Source organism: Plectropomus leopardus, chromosome 14, assembly GCF_026936395.1.
Source record: "Plectropomus leopardus strain MGB_pleo_1.0 chromosome 14, ASM2693639v1, whole genome shotgun sequence".
Taxonomy (NCBI): Eukaryota; Metazoa; Chordata; class Actinopteri; order Perciformes; family Serranidae; genus Plectropomus; species Plectropomus leopardus.
In genome coordinates this window covers 16,093,605-16,108,234 of record NC_142189.1, presented here as the reverse complement: position 1 = coordinate 16,108,234, position 14,630 = coordinate 16,093,605, and the positions used below count along the sequence as shown (strand labels likewise).

General features: G+C 38.2%; 2 protein-coding genes and 1 long non-coding RNA gene across 3 annotated transcripts in view; 2 read left to right on the top strand and 1 right to left on the bottom strand.

Moving 5' to 3' along the window:
* Nucleotides 1-3,487: 3,487 nt before the first annotated feature.
* Nucleotides 3,488-5,278, top strand: cga (glycoprotein hormones, alpha polypeptide). Its single transcript, XM_042500588.2, has 3 exons — nucleotides 3,488-3,655; nucleotides 3,854-4,038; nucleotides 5,069-5,278. Exons 1-3 carry the CDS (start codon nucleotides 3,562-3,564, stop codon nucleotides 5,141-5,143), a joined length of 354 nt encoding a protein of 117 aa, XP_042356522.2. The 5' UTR covers nucleotides 3,488-3,561; the 3' UTR covers nucleotides 5,144-5,278.
* A 1,483-nt stretch (nucleotides 5,279-6,761) lies between these two features.
* The window catches only part of znf292a (zinc finger protein 292a), a 14,461-nt gene continuing 6,592 nt past the window's right edge, over nucleotides 6,762-14,630 (top strand). The window contains exons 1-7 of the mRNA XM_042500763.2: nucleotides 6,762-7,595; nucleotides 10,398-10,552; nucleotides 11,947-12,025; nucleotides 12,349-12,484; nucleotides 12,641-12,843; nucleotides 13,897-14,033; nucleotides 14,381-14,522. Coding sequence (XP_042356697.2) covers nucleotides 7,446-7,595; nucleotides 10,398-10,552; nucleotides 11,947-12,025; nucleotides 12,349-12,484; nucleotides 12,641-12,843; nucleotides 13,897-14,033; nucleotides 14,381-14,522 — 1,002 coding nt within the window. The 5' untranslated portion in view covers nucleotides 6,762-7,445. The remainder of the gene's footprint in view (nucleotides 7,596-10,397; nucleotides 10,553-11,946; nucleotides 12,026-12,348; nucleotides 12,485-12,640; nucleotides 12,844-13,896; nucleotides 14,034-14,380; nucleotides 14,523-14,630) is intronic.
* The window catches only part of LOC148187447 (uncharacterized), a 17,828-nt gene continuing 10,800 nt past the window's right edge, over nucleotides 7,603-14,630 (bottom strand). The window contains exon 4 of the long non-coding RNA XR_015778586.1: nucleotides 7,603-7,953. This is a non-coding gene — a long non-coding RNA (uncharacterized LOC148187447). The remainder of the gene's footprint in view (nucleotides 7,954-14,630) is intronic.

Below are 14,630 nucleotides of genomic sequence, written 5' to 3'. Positions count from 1 at the left end.
CCGCACCCCAGTTATGTTTCACTGTGTGTGAATATTGTAGGTAAAATAGGTCACTCCTGCACCCCTGTTTTGGGCTGCTGCTGACTTTTTATGCTGTGTCTTGCACTGTAAATAATTGTGAATAAATACCTACATTTGGGGGTTAGCTTTATGTGAGGCCTCTGCATCTTGACTTATTGTTTGGACTGCTCCCAGGGTCAGTCTCACTGGCCACCCCTGTGAAAAATGTCTTGGGACCACCACTGGACCCTGCATAAAACTGCTCAGACTTGATGGGCTTCATCCTCACTTTCAATCATCGATCTTTGAACTGCTACACTAAATATTTTCATTCACTTTATGGCTGAGAAAACTGATGATCTCAGCTGATTCATTTGTTGCATGGTGTCACCGACTTGTCACCTTGGCTTCGAACCGAGCCTGGCTGACATGACCTGCTAACCTCTCTGTGCTCTCTCCTCTATAGCAGCAGTGGCGGTGTCGACACTGAAGCCCAAATATATCTGACTAGTGTTTCACCAAGCATGACTGTGTAGGTGACACACTTCACTCTGCGTTGAGTAGTTCTGAGTTACCTGCAGAACATAAGAAACTCTGTACATCTCTTTGTGTCATAAATCAGGTGGCCTTGAAGCAGGTCAATGAGAGAACACAAATACACAGCAGAGTATTGCATGGGTCATACAGTCAAAGCAACAACACACAATATAAACGCCAATATTATCAGCAGAACTGACATATAATGCCACTTATTTTAGGGTTTACGTGTTACAAATGTTGTGATAGAAGTCAAAAACAGCCTTTAAACATTACTGGGGATTACTGTCTCGTCTTCCACACTTATTGAAATATGAGCCGAAGGCCAGGGATTTATTGCCATCACAACCAAGGACACAGGGCATGGGTGCTTAAGTAAAAGGACAAATGAAAAACAAAATAAATTCATATTCATCCTTGACATTTCAGATGTCGGAGGTGGACACATGGATACGATCAGATATCGCTTTATTTATTTGTACCTTCTTCCATCCATCAATTGGTTCTGAAGATGCCCTGGCACTAAAATGAGTTTTGCCTCAATAAAGGCTATAGCTACTTTAAAATTCCAAGTGAAAAGAATACATCCAAAACATTTGCGGCAATGTTTATTGACAGGAAGTTTTGAATGAAAATTGTTATCTTTAAAGCCAAGACATACAGTATGGCAGCATTCCAGTATAGACTTAAAAAAACAATATAGTCTCATACAGGGCATCAATATGCTTAAGTTCCTACTTGTGTAACATAAAAATAGTTAACTAATTACTAATAACTTTATTATTATTATTACGGTGCATATTATGTTTTACAATTATTTGATTGGCCTATAAAAATATTATATTGAATTTACATTATATAGATAATCCGTGAAAGGTTATATTTGAGAAGCTGGGACCACAGAGGGTTTTACATTTCTTTTACTTAAAAGATTTAAAAAATGATTTATCAATAGTCAGAATAATTAGGAAGACTAGAACCTTCACAATTGGGGAAGTCAGTGGAAATTTCACACCAATTTTAGACTTAGATTTAACGCCAAAAAAAAACTTGTTTTTGTTTTGATTTTCGAGGGAATACACAGCCAAGGAAAACATCTTATGTCTACATGGTAAAAGGTTAAAAAAATATAAAGAGTTAAGGAAATTTGTGACGCTATTCTTTGGAACGCTGGGGAGATAAAAGGATCCAAAAACATTTTCAAGAAGCCTGCAACACATTGATTAGGCTATCTAAGAGGGCCAGGAAGGCATAAAGAAAAGAGTGACGAGAATTATTTTTTATTTATCATTTCAAGACGGAATTCAAACTATGGAGAGTAAACTCAACTTCTCTAGTCCATCAAATTGAGTCTTGTAATTCAACATATCTTCTAAATATTCTATGCAGGTGTAACCAGTGGTGCAGTGGAGGGTATACGCAGGTGTTGGGGCTACATCTTCCCCCTTTTTTCTGTCCGTTAACAGTAAAACCACCTCAGCCAAAAAGCCAGTGGAATATGTGGCAGTATACCCACTTTCTCCTCAGTAACCTAACCATCTGCCTAGTAGTACACCTACTTCATCAGCCACTACAACACCACTGGGTGTAACCATGACCTTGCGTCCATTACCAACTACTGCAGTTTGCACGAGTGTGGCCACGTCTTTCAAGTTTGTGTTGTTTCTCCCTCTAAACAGACTAAATTTTCAGCACAATCTCTAAAGTCTTAACATTATTACCACAATCTGTATTCAGCAAAAGACTAATCATTTCACTGCTATTAAAAGTGATTCTGTACAGTTTTACCAATTCATCTACAACACAGCTGACACCAGATATCAATATGACGTCAGAGAGATGTTGGACTCTCACATCAGTCAGACATTATATTTTGGTCGGAGTAAAGACAGAGTTGACAGTCCTGTCATTGTGTTAACATGGACATGAATTAACATCATGATGTTTTGCAAATGTTGGGTTTTGATCTCCATACCTCTCGACTAAATGTTGTTATTCAACATCAAGATGACACTGGCTCGAGACATTTAGAAGATGTTGCATTTTGGTTACTTAAAAACACCACTTAAAACCAACAAAATATCAACCCCATCTGTCGCCAGTATTCAGCATCATATTGATGTTAACAAGAGACATTGTCCTGAAGTTACATTTTGGCTACCCGAAGTCAGAAACTGACTTCACCAAATCACCATCTAATTATGGCGTTGGCCAGCTTGGAGGGTATTTTGTAGAGGCAACCATATCCATAATGCTAGTGGTTTGATCTATTTACAAAAGTTTGACTTAATCTCAAAATGTCAACTTTATTCTCAACAGTTTGACTTAATTCTCAACCATTTGATTTCATTCTCAACAAATCAATTTTATCCTCACCTTTTTGCCTTAATTCTCACAATGCAATACTATATTTCGTATTTATTTCTGTAATGCTAAATTTAACAATCTTTTTCCTCTCATATGTTTCCCTTATGCCCAAATATTCTCTTGAATCTAGTGGAGGTTGCTTTAAAAGTGATATTTCATTATCACACTTTTAGACTCCCCATAATCAAAACATAACACTTTAAGGCCACTTACAGCCTACAAATGGTCTTTCTGCAGTAAATCAAAATGACCAAGATGAACCCAAACTAATAATGACCCTCCCTTTAATGGACATGATGAATAATAACAACCCCCTGTTACCAAGTAACAAAAACCCAGGGATTAAACCCTAAATGTGTTTTTCCTCTCCAGGATTTATTCCAATCATTTTCCCTTTAAAGGGATTAAGACAAAGGTAGCAACGTGGACCATGAGTCAGTGAGATCATTGATAAAGAGGCCACAGAGTGAGGGACACAGGTATAAAATGACATGAAGGAACAGAAGTCCTCAGTAAAAAGCTGTCCTACACAGAGGCACAATGAAGGTCCAACTGTCTCTTAATGTGGTATTACTCTCTAACTCATTTATGCTTTGATTCAACAGATTCTTGACTGACCATATTCTTTTGTCTCTATAGGTAACAGCTGCAACCACGATGGGCTCAGTGAAATCAGCTGGACTGTCTTTTCTTCTGTTGTCTTTTTTTATTTACATAGCTGATTCTTACCCCAACATCGACATATCAAACAGTAAGATTTTTGCACACTAAGTACTCTTCTCTCAAATCTAGTACACAAACAAAAGATTTACTTCAGTAATTTGGCACCATCTGCTTGTATTTATCCCCATTCACAAAGATTTTACACTGTGCTTTTAATCTCAGATTCCAAATGTCTCTGGCACTATATCACAAGCTGTGCATGATCAATAGTGTTGTCTTTCGGCAGTGGGCTGTGAGGAGTGCACGCTGAGAAAGAACACTGTTTTCTCGAGGGATCGTCCGGTCTACCAGTGCATGGGCTGCTGCTTCTCCAGAGCGTACCCAACACCTCTCAAGGCCATGAAGACGATGACGATCCCAAAGAACATCACCTCTGAGGCAACATGCTGTGTCGCAAAGCACAGCTATGAGGTACAGGTTCAATCAATAGACCTGTTAGGCTAACTTTCATTAAAAAAATAATAAATAGAAATATTAATAATAATAATAATAATAATAATAATAATAATAATAATAATAATAATAATAATAATAATGTGTGTGTCTCCGTAAAATCAGATTGAATATGCCAACTTGAAAAGGTGTGTTTTCAGTTTAAAAGATTTGTATATTTTACATTTGATTTTACATTAAGATTAGTTTAAGGGTCAGGGGATTTGGGCATGTTAAATCAGCAGTAGTGGAAATAAACTAAATCAATTTAGTAAAGTACAATTTTGAAGTACCTGTACTTAAATAGATATTTTGCTGATTTTACATCAAGTGATTCAGACCTGGTTGAAATCTGTCAAATTTGCCTTCAGTTAATTCAATTTTATTCCACCTTACACTTCTAAACCACTGCAATTCTGAGGATTATATTGTATAACATAGCAGACACACTACAATACATTGTAAATGTGTAATTCACTTTTGGTTTTCAAAAGAATGGTTTATAAAGCAATTTTTAAAGAATACAAGTGTGAATTTAAAAAAAAATGTTGTTTTTCTTTCATTTTGAAGAGTAGCTTAAATTGATGAGTATGGAGGTATATATAAGCATTTTTGCTTCTACCAAAGCCTATTCAGTCACTGCATCATACACAGTGTTGTTTTTGTTTATATTGACTATACAGTTTGTGTTTATTGTATTATATATGATGACTGAAAAAAATACTGCTACTACTAACACTAGAATACTACTAAACTGTGTTCTTAGGGTTTCTTGCCATGTTTCAGCAATCTTTTGCTGTTTGCAGCTAAGAGACATTTCGCCTCAAAGGTCTCAGTTGGTTTCATTAAAATGAATGTTTGAGGTTCAACAAGGTCACTGTTTTTTTAACATTTCTCACAATGCCCCAAAAGGTGTTTTGAACACATCTAAAAAACATATGATTACATATATTTGCTCTAAATTGATGTGACTTTTTAATGTCTTCCTTCTCAACTGTGCCTCTTTCAGACAGAGGTGGCCGGCATAAGAGTGAGAAACCACACAGACTGCCATTGCAGCACCTGCTATTTTCATAAGATATGAAGATGGGAACTGGAGACCATTCTGCAGCACTCGGCTTGGCAAAAAAATTTGCATCTTTTAATTTGCACGAGCTCATTTCTGTTTTAAAATTTATGTCGCCAGATAATATTTTTGTAGCAGTTTTGTGTCTGTGTAATTAACCCACAACTAGATAGATGAAGTATATGAGTCACTGTAGAATGAAAAGCAATTAAAATGTATAACCCAGATGTTGCATTCTCATGAATGTGTCTTACAGTGAAATGCATGGGATTATGGTGTGTGTTGAGGGCAATTATTGGGTGTGTTTCAAATTGCTTAGTTGCTTTGGATAAATATGGTAAATGGCAAATGCAATTGCATAGCGCCTTTTTAGTCTTCACAGCCACATTCATATACACATTCACACTTGGCTTTAGCTACCATACAAGGTGCCACCTGCTCACCTAAACATTCACTCGCAATCACACATCAATGGGCCAACAGGAGCAATTTTGCAATCAGTATCCTGCCCAAGGGTACTTACACATAGACTACAGGAGCTGTGGATTGAACCGCTGATCTTCCGACTAGGGGACGACCCACTCCATCTCCTGAGCCACAGCTGTTCAGGCTCCTATATTAATGTGTTTGATATATTATGTAATATAAGGAGTAGTTGCATGATTTACTGTCTGAAAGTGAAAGGCTTTGAAGTTGATATCATGTTTCGAGGTAAATGGTTTGTGCCATGACATATCTGACTCTTCAGCCCAAACTGGCAGCTAAAATACATGTCAAGTAAGAAGCCAATAAACGACAGAATTGAAATTGAAGCCAACAACAGAGAATGTTCCAAAAAGGGAAAATTCAGTTTTTTTAAACCTCTAAGATTTTGTGAAGCTCATGATGAAAAACTCCAGAGGAGCTTCAAAACTGAATTCAAATCAAGAATTCAAAAAATGTAAACCGTTATGTAAGTAAAAGTAGGGCAAACCCATCAGTTTATTTGTTGAACTGAATTTGACAATATTTTGAGCACAAAATATAACTTCAAGAAGTCATGGTATTATACATTAATCAGTAATGTTGCAGCATCACTCTTTCAAGTTTCTTTTGTTTTATTTGATCATCATAAATTTTTTACATAATCATAATGCTTTATGACACTTAAAAAGTAGCATGCCATGTAATTGACCAAGAGTCTTTCGGCTGACTGACCTGTTAGTGAACACGAGTACTGCTCAAGTGTCCTAAACCAAGTCATTTAATCAGGGATGTTGTTGGAGCTGACCCTGGTTTGCTTTCGGACTACTCGGAAGCATGGAAAGACTATGAGACAATTGCAAAATGCATATGGGAGTAAAAGCACACAGACTTTGCGGTGGTTTTGATTCTCCTTGTAGTCATTTCATGTGATTTTGTGGTCATTTTTTGTCTCTTTGTGGTTGTTTTTTGTATTTTTGAGATAATTTTGTGTCGTTTTGGTCGTTTAGTATCTTTCTGTAGTTGTTTTGAGTGTCATTGGGATAATTTTGCATCTCTGTTGAATTGTGTGTCTTTTTGGTCATCATGCGTCACTTCAAAGTTTAATTTGTCTCTGGTGTAATTTTGTTCCTTATTTGGTTGTTTTGTGGTTGCTTTGCTGTGTCTTTTAAGTCTCTTTGTGCCATTTTTGTTGTTATTTTGTATCACTTGCAGCTCCTTTGCATCTCATTGTGGTCATTTTTTTGTCTTTTACAGGTCAGGTCATGAAAGTTTGACAGATAAAGAATGTTCCAAAAAGGGAAAATTCTGTTTTTTTTAAACCTCTAAGATTTTGTGAAGCTCATGATGAAAAACTCCAAAAGAGCTTCAAAACAGAATTCAAATCAAGAATTCAAATAGATATCTCAGGGTGGCCCCTGACACTTTGGGCCCCTGGGCCTGTGCGCAGTAGGCCCCCTCAGTATCCATCCATGCTCTGGAGAAAGTTAAGAATATGGTGTCTTTAAGATATTGATTAAAACATCTAAAAAACATATATAATAGATGTCTCTTCATGTCGGATGTTGTCTGATGATGCTCAGCGCCTGGAGGTCACAGCTTACCTGCAGTATCTTTGCATGGGTGGTAATAGCATCAGGGGAATCCAGCAGTCCAATCATACTGAGATTCGCTGATGAGCAAACATTTCACGTCCAGTCTGTGTGCAGAGTGTCATTTTGTGTCACTGCTTTGTTGACATCAGGGGTATGTGTATGTGGAGCACACTGTGTGCTCTCCCTTCCCCCTCTGCGTGCGCGTGCGTGTGCGAGTCTGGCAGCGTAACATCTGTGCGTACGCGGTCGTGATTGTTGTGAAGATGGCGGAGGGGGAGACAGAGAAGGAATATGACACACGAAAAGCTATCGAGGAGCTCCGAGAGCGGTTCCAGGGTTTGACCACAGCTTTGAAAGAGAGCTCGCAGTCTCCGTTGGAGGCCTCCCTGCATTTCTGCCAGGAGTTTTGCCAGGTTAGCCCGTCCTCCTGCTGCTCATCCCGGGCAGCCTGCAGCCCCTCTGGCTTCCTGGCCGAGGATGCGCGTCTACGTTTGCTACAACAATGTAGCTAAGGAGCTATGCTGCCTAGCTAGCTGCCTGGCATTTCAAGATGGGGAAAAAAAGTCCTCCGTGGTTTTCAGCCATTCTCTCAATGATGTTTGTCCGTGGCGTGGACTTACATGCAAAGTCTGACCATCCATGCGGCGAGAAGTCACACCAGCGTGTGCGCGCCGTGCATGTATTACTCGTATTTTCCAGGCCAGATAGCTAATAGCAGATGAATGTTGCTAGCTGGTATGCAGGGTCCCCCTGTCCTGTGCAGTGGTCATGCTGTGCAAAAAATGGGTAGCTACGTTAGCGAGATTTTACACAGCGATTGCATTGATATGCACTGAATTATGCGTTTGTGTTCACGGCAGAAAATACCATTCAGGCGTTATAACGATGCATCTCCATGCTGGTTTTGGTTAGCGTGGTGTAAAAAGGGGCTACTTTTGTGGAACTGTTTGATTGTACGGAAAGATCAATGATTTTTTTCCAAGGTGCTAGCCCAGGCCTTTTGCACTAATTAATCCGGCTAACCACATCAACGGCGGTGTTTATTACAGTCTTATAGGCAGCATCAGATGAAGATGTTAGATTGATGTCAGTGTTATAGCAGCCGATCTGTCTGCAGCTGGCTCAGACAGTGATTTAAAAGGGAAAGTGTGGCAGTGGTCACTGACTCCATTACACATCCTCCTCATTAATTTGCCCTGACCACGAAAATATGATGCGAGGTCTCCATTTAGCCGATATCCCCCCGATATTGCAAGGATCACTGTCATCGCACCAAATTAGTTTAGTTTACTGGTTTGTTACTATCACGCAACAACCGGCGGTGAGGAATTCATTCAACTTTTAAGTTATTTGAGTAAAAGGGGGACGAGCCTCGGGCTGCATAGTGAAGTTGTTTGCAGTAAAGTCATAATGTAGATTTATCTGTTAAGAGTAAAACTACAGAAATAATAGTCTTTTCGCACGAAATTGATCTGCATGGATGCGTTTGCGTGCGGAAGAAATAAAGGCAGTTTTCATTGGTGAAGGTTTGGAGTTACAGGAGCTGGGTGAAAAAAAAGAGGGAGTTTTTTTTTTTTCTTTTGCAGAGGCGCACATAACTTTGGTGCTTTGTTGTCTTAGCTGTCTACATCTTGACTGAATTATGTGATCAATGTAATAACAGTAACTTTTCCTTATCTAGGTGTATTTTTATCCTAGTTTTGATAGTTTGTGAGAGAATAACTTTTTTTCTTTATCTAAAAGTTGGCTGTAGCTTTTTTTTCCTCCAACTCAAACCACAAAGTTAAACGTTTGACTATTTTAATTGCTATAACAACTCATATTCAGCGCTAGTACAGGGGATTAAGATCTGTTTTTCTTTCTCACTAAACATGTCAGATTTTGATACTGTCATGTTTATGAAATATACATTTTGTCTTTTTAGGATGGAAGCTGTTTACTGGTTTTAGGGTATACCCATGTTTGAAAACTGATGGTTATCCTACCTACATTTGCTTATCGATAGTGTTGAAAAAAATACAATCAGACAGAGAATCTCAGCTAGATTTCAGTTATTTTCAAAAGGGAGACTCTTTACTCTATGCTTACATTAAAAAAAAAAGCCTTCCAGTTTCAGTTATAGTAATAAAGCATTAGTTCAACCAAAGAAAACCCTTTAGTTGTAATTATTTTAAGTGTTTTGTAACAGACAGTTATATAATAATAATAGTGTAATACTGTCCTACTGTGAAAATGTGATACTTTCTAAAACAGTTATAAATCTTAAACAAGGACAAAAACAAATGATAAAACAAGGCTGAAACCATAACTATTATTTCCATGAATGGATACATCTTTCAGTTAATTTCACAATTAAGAATATAAAACAGTCCAGTTCACTTAATATAGAGGTCCATGGTAAAGGTTAAGAACCTGAAAAGCATCAGATGCACTCTGATTGTAGGTAAAAATGCGTCATTATAACATGGATGACCAAGATGTTTCAAAGTAATCAGAGTAAAAAAGTTTTTCTACTTTTTTTTTAGTATAAGTTACAGATTTTACTTACATTGCTTTTTTCCCTGACTACTTGCCCTATCCTCGAAGAGCACCGGATTTTACACTATGACCAACATGTAGTTTCCTGACCCAATGCAGCCCTCTTTGGGGTTTTTGTTATTATCAGTGACTTTAGTTTCAAAATTAATTGGTTCATTTGATGAGTTTATAAAATGTCAAAAAACTGATGCTGATCACAATTTCCCAGAATGACAGGTCATATCTCCAATTAGTTTTGTTTTTATCCAGGCAGTTAAAAAACATTTACGGGGTGCCTGGTGGCTCAGTGGATAGAGTGGCACCCCATATACAGAGGTTATGTCATCGTCGCATCTGTCGCAGGTTCGATTCTGGCCTTGACCCTTTGCTGCATGCCACCCCCCCTCTCCCTTTTACACTTGAACTGTCCTATCCATTAAAGGCAATAAAAGCCCCAAAAAATCTTTAAAAAAAAGCATTTACAATGTTTTAAAATGAGAAAAGATGAAAAAGAAGCTAGAAACAGAGAATGCATTTTTTGCTTGATGGTAGGCGAATTGTTTGAGTTCTAAAGTAATATTTTAGTGATTTATGCACATGGTGTTTGTTTTTACAAACTTGGATTTTGAGGATGCCTTGAAAATGATCGCTCCATCAGTGTTTTTATTCTGTTTGGGGTTTTTTTTTTTGTCCTTCAGGTCCTAGTGGAGCATGCTGGCCGTTGGAAAACGGATGAGGATCCACTGCCTTTGCTGGAGGTCTACACTGTGGCAATCCTCAACTTTGCTAAGGCCGCTTCCTGTCTCTCCTCCGAATGTGAAAACGTGCCACTTCTACTTGAAAAGTTAGCACTGTGAGTAAAAACTCTGACATGAGTGCGAACGGAAATATGATTTCTCAAAATCCTGTTTTATTTTTTCTTATACTTTCGAAGATCTTCCTCAGGTATTTGACCCAAAACATGTGCTACACATTTATAACACATAATTCTAAAACTGTTTGTTGGGGAAAGGATCTTCATTAAGTCTTAACTTTTGTTAGTGTGTAAAGTTAATTTGGCAGAGAATGGGTTACAGGTTTTTGATGTGCACATTGAATTTAGCTCAGTTGGTAGAGTGTGTGCTTCATATTCAGCGGCTATGTGTCCTCATCGAAGAGACCTTGGATGTGAATCCGACTGGCGGACCGTTGCTGCATGTCACCTGCACTTTCTCCAATCCCCATTTCCTGTCATCTCTCTAGCTGTCCTATAAAACAAAAGCCTTATAATTCCAAAAATATCTTTAAAAAGATCCGTCTATAGTATTATTGAATAATCAATTATTTGATTGGTCTACAAAACATCAGAAAACAGTGAGAAAAGCCTGTTACAATTTCCTACAACCTAAATTGACTTCATCAAATGTCTTTTTATCCAATCAACATTTCCAAACCCCAAAATAGTAATTCTACAATAATGTAAGACGAAGAAAAGCAGCAAATTGTCATACTTGAGAACCTGGAAGTATTTTTTTTGCATCAACAATGACTGAAACAATTAATTATCAAAGTAGTTGCTAATTAATCTTCTATCGATAGAATATTTGTTGCAGCTCTACATCAGACCTAACATTATTTCACTTTGCAGCTCCACTGGTGTACTTTTGCCTTTGGCTGGCATATTTGACAATAGGAATAAAACAACACACACCCAAATCCCAACGGAAATTTAGATATGAAAAGTTTTGAAATACACTGCAAACAGTATTCAGGAACTATTATGTGCTCTTGAAGTACCTATGAAGGCAAAGTCCTTGAGGCTGTAATCAGAATAGAAATGTAGGCTACCTCTTGGGGAGCTTCGACATATTTGGGATGAGCTGCAGAGTTTACTTTGCACACGGAGACGCAGTGCACAAACAAAATGTAGAGAATCCGAGGTAAAATTATGAATGTCAAGGATGTACCTTTTTTATTGATGGCAATGACCGATCTAGCTACTCTTGTTTTTATCACTACCATATGAAACACAAAAGGGACTACTTAATAACACCTTCACGCACACCTTCATTGATCCACATAACAAGTGTCTCACCGCAGCTGATTTACATGCCCCGTTTGTCCTCTGTCATTTTTATTATATTTTCAAAATACCACACTGACTTTATAGCACCTTCTTTGTGAACACTTATTCCTGTACCCTTAATTTGTGTGTGCACAGCCTTGACCTAAATGTGGCTTTAACAAATGACTGTGTTGGATTCATAGGAGCTGTGCGGAGCTGCTGCTCTTACTGCCCCAGCATGTCCCTGGTGCCTTATGGGAGGAGTTTCAGTCCTCCATGAAGGTCAGTACTCCCAGGGACTTTTTCTGAGGCTTATCTTTTTGGAGATAAGCAATGAAAAGTTATTTAGTAATTAGAATACATTTGGTGTGGCTCATCATTGAACAGTAATAGAAACATATGAGCCCGAGTCTATGGGTTCTTTCTACAAGAACGGCATTCAATGAACTTCGCTGTTCACTGCAGCTTTTGAAGAAATGTAAACTGCTGAATGGTTACATTGTCATATTGCTCATTTTAGACTCTCGACTGTCTAACATTTAAAGTGTGACTCACAGGAGTTTTAGTAATTGGGTTATACTACATCTTTATTTATCTTGTTGCAGTTGGCACACAGCCTTTTACAAGAAAGTGGGAGCACACAGCTTCGCCTGCTCTCAGTTCTGGCGCAACAGGATGGCGTCTGGTCCAACACCACACTGAGCAGCATCCTGTCCAATCAAATCCCTCAGACTGAGCAAGGTTAGTTCTCACTGGGTTTAAAAACCCACCGTGCTTCTATAACTGCATGAAATTATTGTTCATTGTGTATTATAATTGTCTAAATTGCATGTCATCTGCTGTTCCTTGCCCCTCTTCTCTTTTTTCTCCTTTTTTTCCCAACTTTTTGTTTCTTAGTTCATGAGTTTCTAGAGTCGGAAGGTGCCACGCTTCTGAACATGAGATTAAAGCACCTCATCAAAGTGGACAGTGTTGACAAAGCTGCTGTCCTTGCAAAGATGTGCTCAGAGTATCCGGGATATGAAGGAAAAGGAAACTTCAAACAAACCTACTTGCTTTGCATCTGCATGACAAAAAGCCAGGAGCAGCTAATGGAAGAGGTATGAAATGACATGCAGCAACACAGTACCTTCACTGAAACAAACTATAGTGCATGGTCTAAAGTGCATGACCCAAATGCATTTAGGGTGTGTCTACTTCCAGTTTTGTCTATAAAATAGTGCATAATCTGGGTGCAAAGTAAAGTGCAAGGGACATAGGGGTTGCATTTAGTCCTTAAGTCAATCATAGGTGTGTTTTTAGCATAATATGGAGTCTACCAAATAGAGTGTCATCTCCCATTCCCTTTTTAAGTATCACTATTTAAATGGCGGGTTTGTAAAGTTGGAGAAACGAGAGGTTTTCTGCTGAGAGTAATACCATCTGGGTAGTAATGTCACTGCAGCAAATATCGAGGGACAATTAAGCAGTAAAACTAAAAACTGTATTTATAAACTAGACAAAAAAAAGAAGTAAACGTTTAGCTCCCGCAATAGTCAATCAAGCTACACTGCTACTTGTGTGCACAGAGTCACTCAGAATGGGGAGTCAGACAGCAGCTCTGCTCTATATTCACATTTCAGAAAATGTACTTTACATTTTCTTGTGCTGTAAACCCGTGTATGTAGGCACATCTTAGACCAGGTCATTGATGGTGCAATCGCTTTCTGCTGCCTCAAAATAGCAAAATACGCCAACGGTGTGCCTGACCACACCTCATTTTAAAATCGACACACCCATGGGTGCAAAGATAGGCTCAAATACATTTGTTACTTACACAATGTGGGCGCTGGCCTAACAATCACAGCTTCGTTGGTCTGAAACAACCAATGACAGTTACGCTGCTCCGTATGCTGCTTTGCGCTGGCATCATTACACTTAATACTTAAATGTATTAAGTGTAAAAAGTGCTCAACAGCTGATCATTGATTTTTATATCTTAAACCCAGCAAATCTCCCAACCAGTAAACAGAAAATTGAGTGTTAAGGTTTTTTTTGTATAAGAAGATCATTAAAAAAATGTCCCAACAGTTTTTCCAAATGTGACAGATTCTTCATCTGATTTCATTTAAACTGAATGTATCTTTGATTGTTTCTCTCTTTCTTTGTAACAGATTGCGTCAATAGACTGTAAAGATGCTCTTGAAATGATCTGCAACTTGGAGTCAGAGGGAGATGAGAAAGGAGCTCTCTGCTTATGTTCTGCCTTTCTCAAGCGACAGCTGCTCCAAGGAGATGTTTATTGTGCCTGGTAACTGTTTGTTTCAGATAAATACTCTTAGAACACTTACAGAATTACTCCCAGGAATACAGTGGGCTTGAAACAAATACATTTTGAAATTGACTTTCATCCAACCTGAAACAATCTCTGTAACAATCATGAGCACAAACCAACCCTCTGTTTTTTTGGAGGTTCATGTCTTTAAATAGCTTGAATGACTGACTGAATTACTTATTTGCTTTGATAAAACAACAGTTGAAGTTAAAACTATGCCAGATACTTTTAGATTTGTGGTCATCTGTAATCTAAATATATGTAATTTCAATGAGAGTAATCAAATAGATAATCCAACGGGTTGTGTTTGTGATGTTTTGCAGGGAACTCACACTGTTCTGGAGTAAGCTACTCATGCGTTTAGAGTCGTCAGCTGATGCGTTTCTCGGACACAGCAAGGAGATGGCTCTTCTCTGCAGGAGCGTTTGTCATATTCTGTTTCTAATCAAAGTAATCCAAAACGAGGTAAGAACAATGGTCTGCAAATTTGTAGCTGATAGCAGAAAACATTACACATAGTCATTCACACCAACACTGACTCATGTGATACTACATCTGTTAAAGGGGTTAAAA

Excerpts from the sequence above, each read along its gene's own strand:
- cga (XM_042500588.2), top strand. The coding sequence starts at position 3,562 with ATGGGCTCAGTGAAATCAGCTGGACTGTCTTTTCTTCTGTTGTCTTTT. Across the intron at positions 3,656-3,853 it reads CAACATCGACATATCAAACA|TGGGCTGTGAGGAGTGCACG; the intron begins GTAAGATTTTTG and ends GTCTTTCGGCAG. Across the intron at positions 4,039-5,068 it reads TCGCAAAGCACAGCTATGAG|ACAGAGGTGGCCGGCATAAG; the intron begins GTACAGGTTCAA and ends TGCCTCTTTCAG.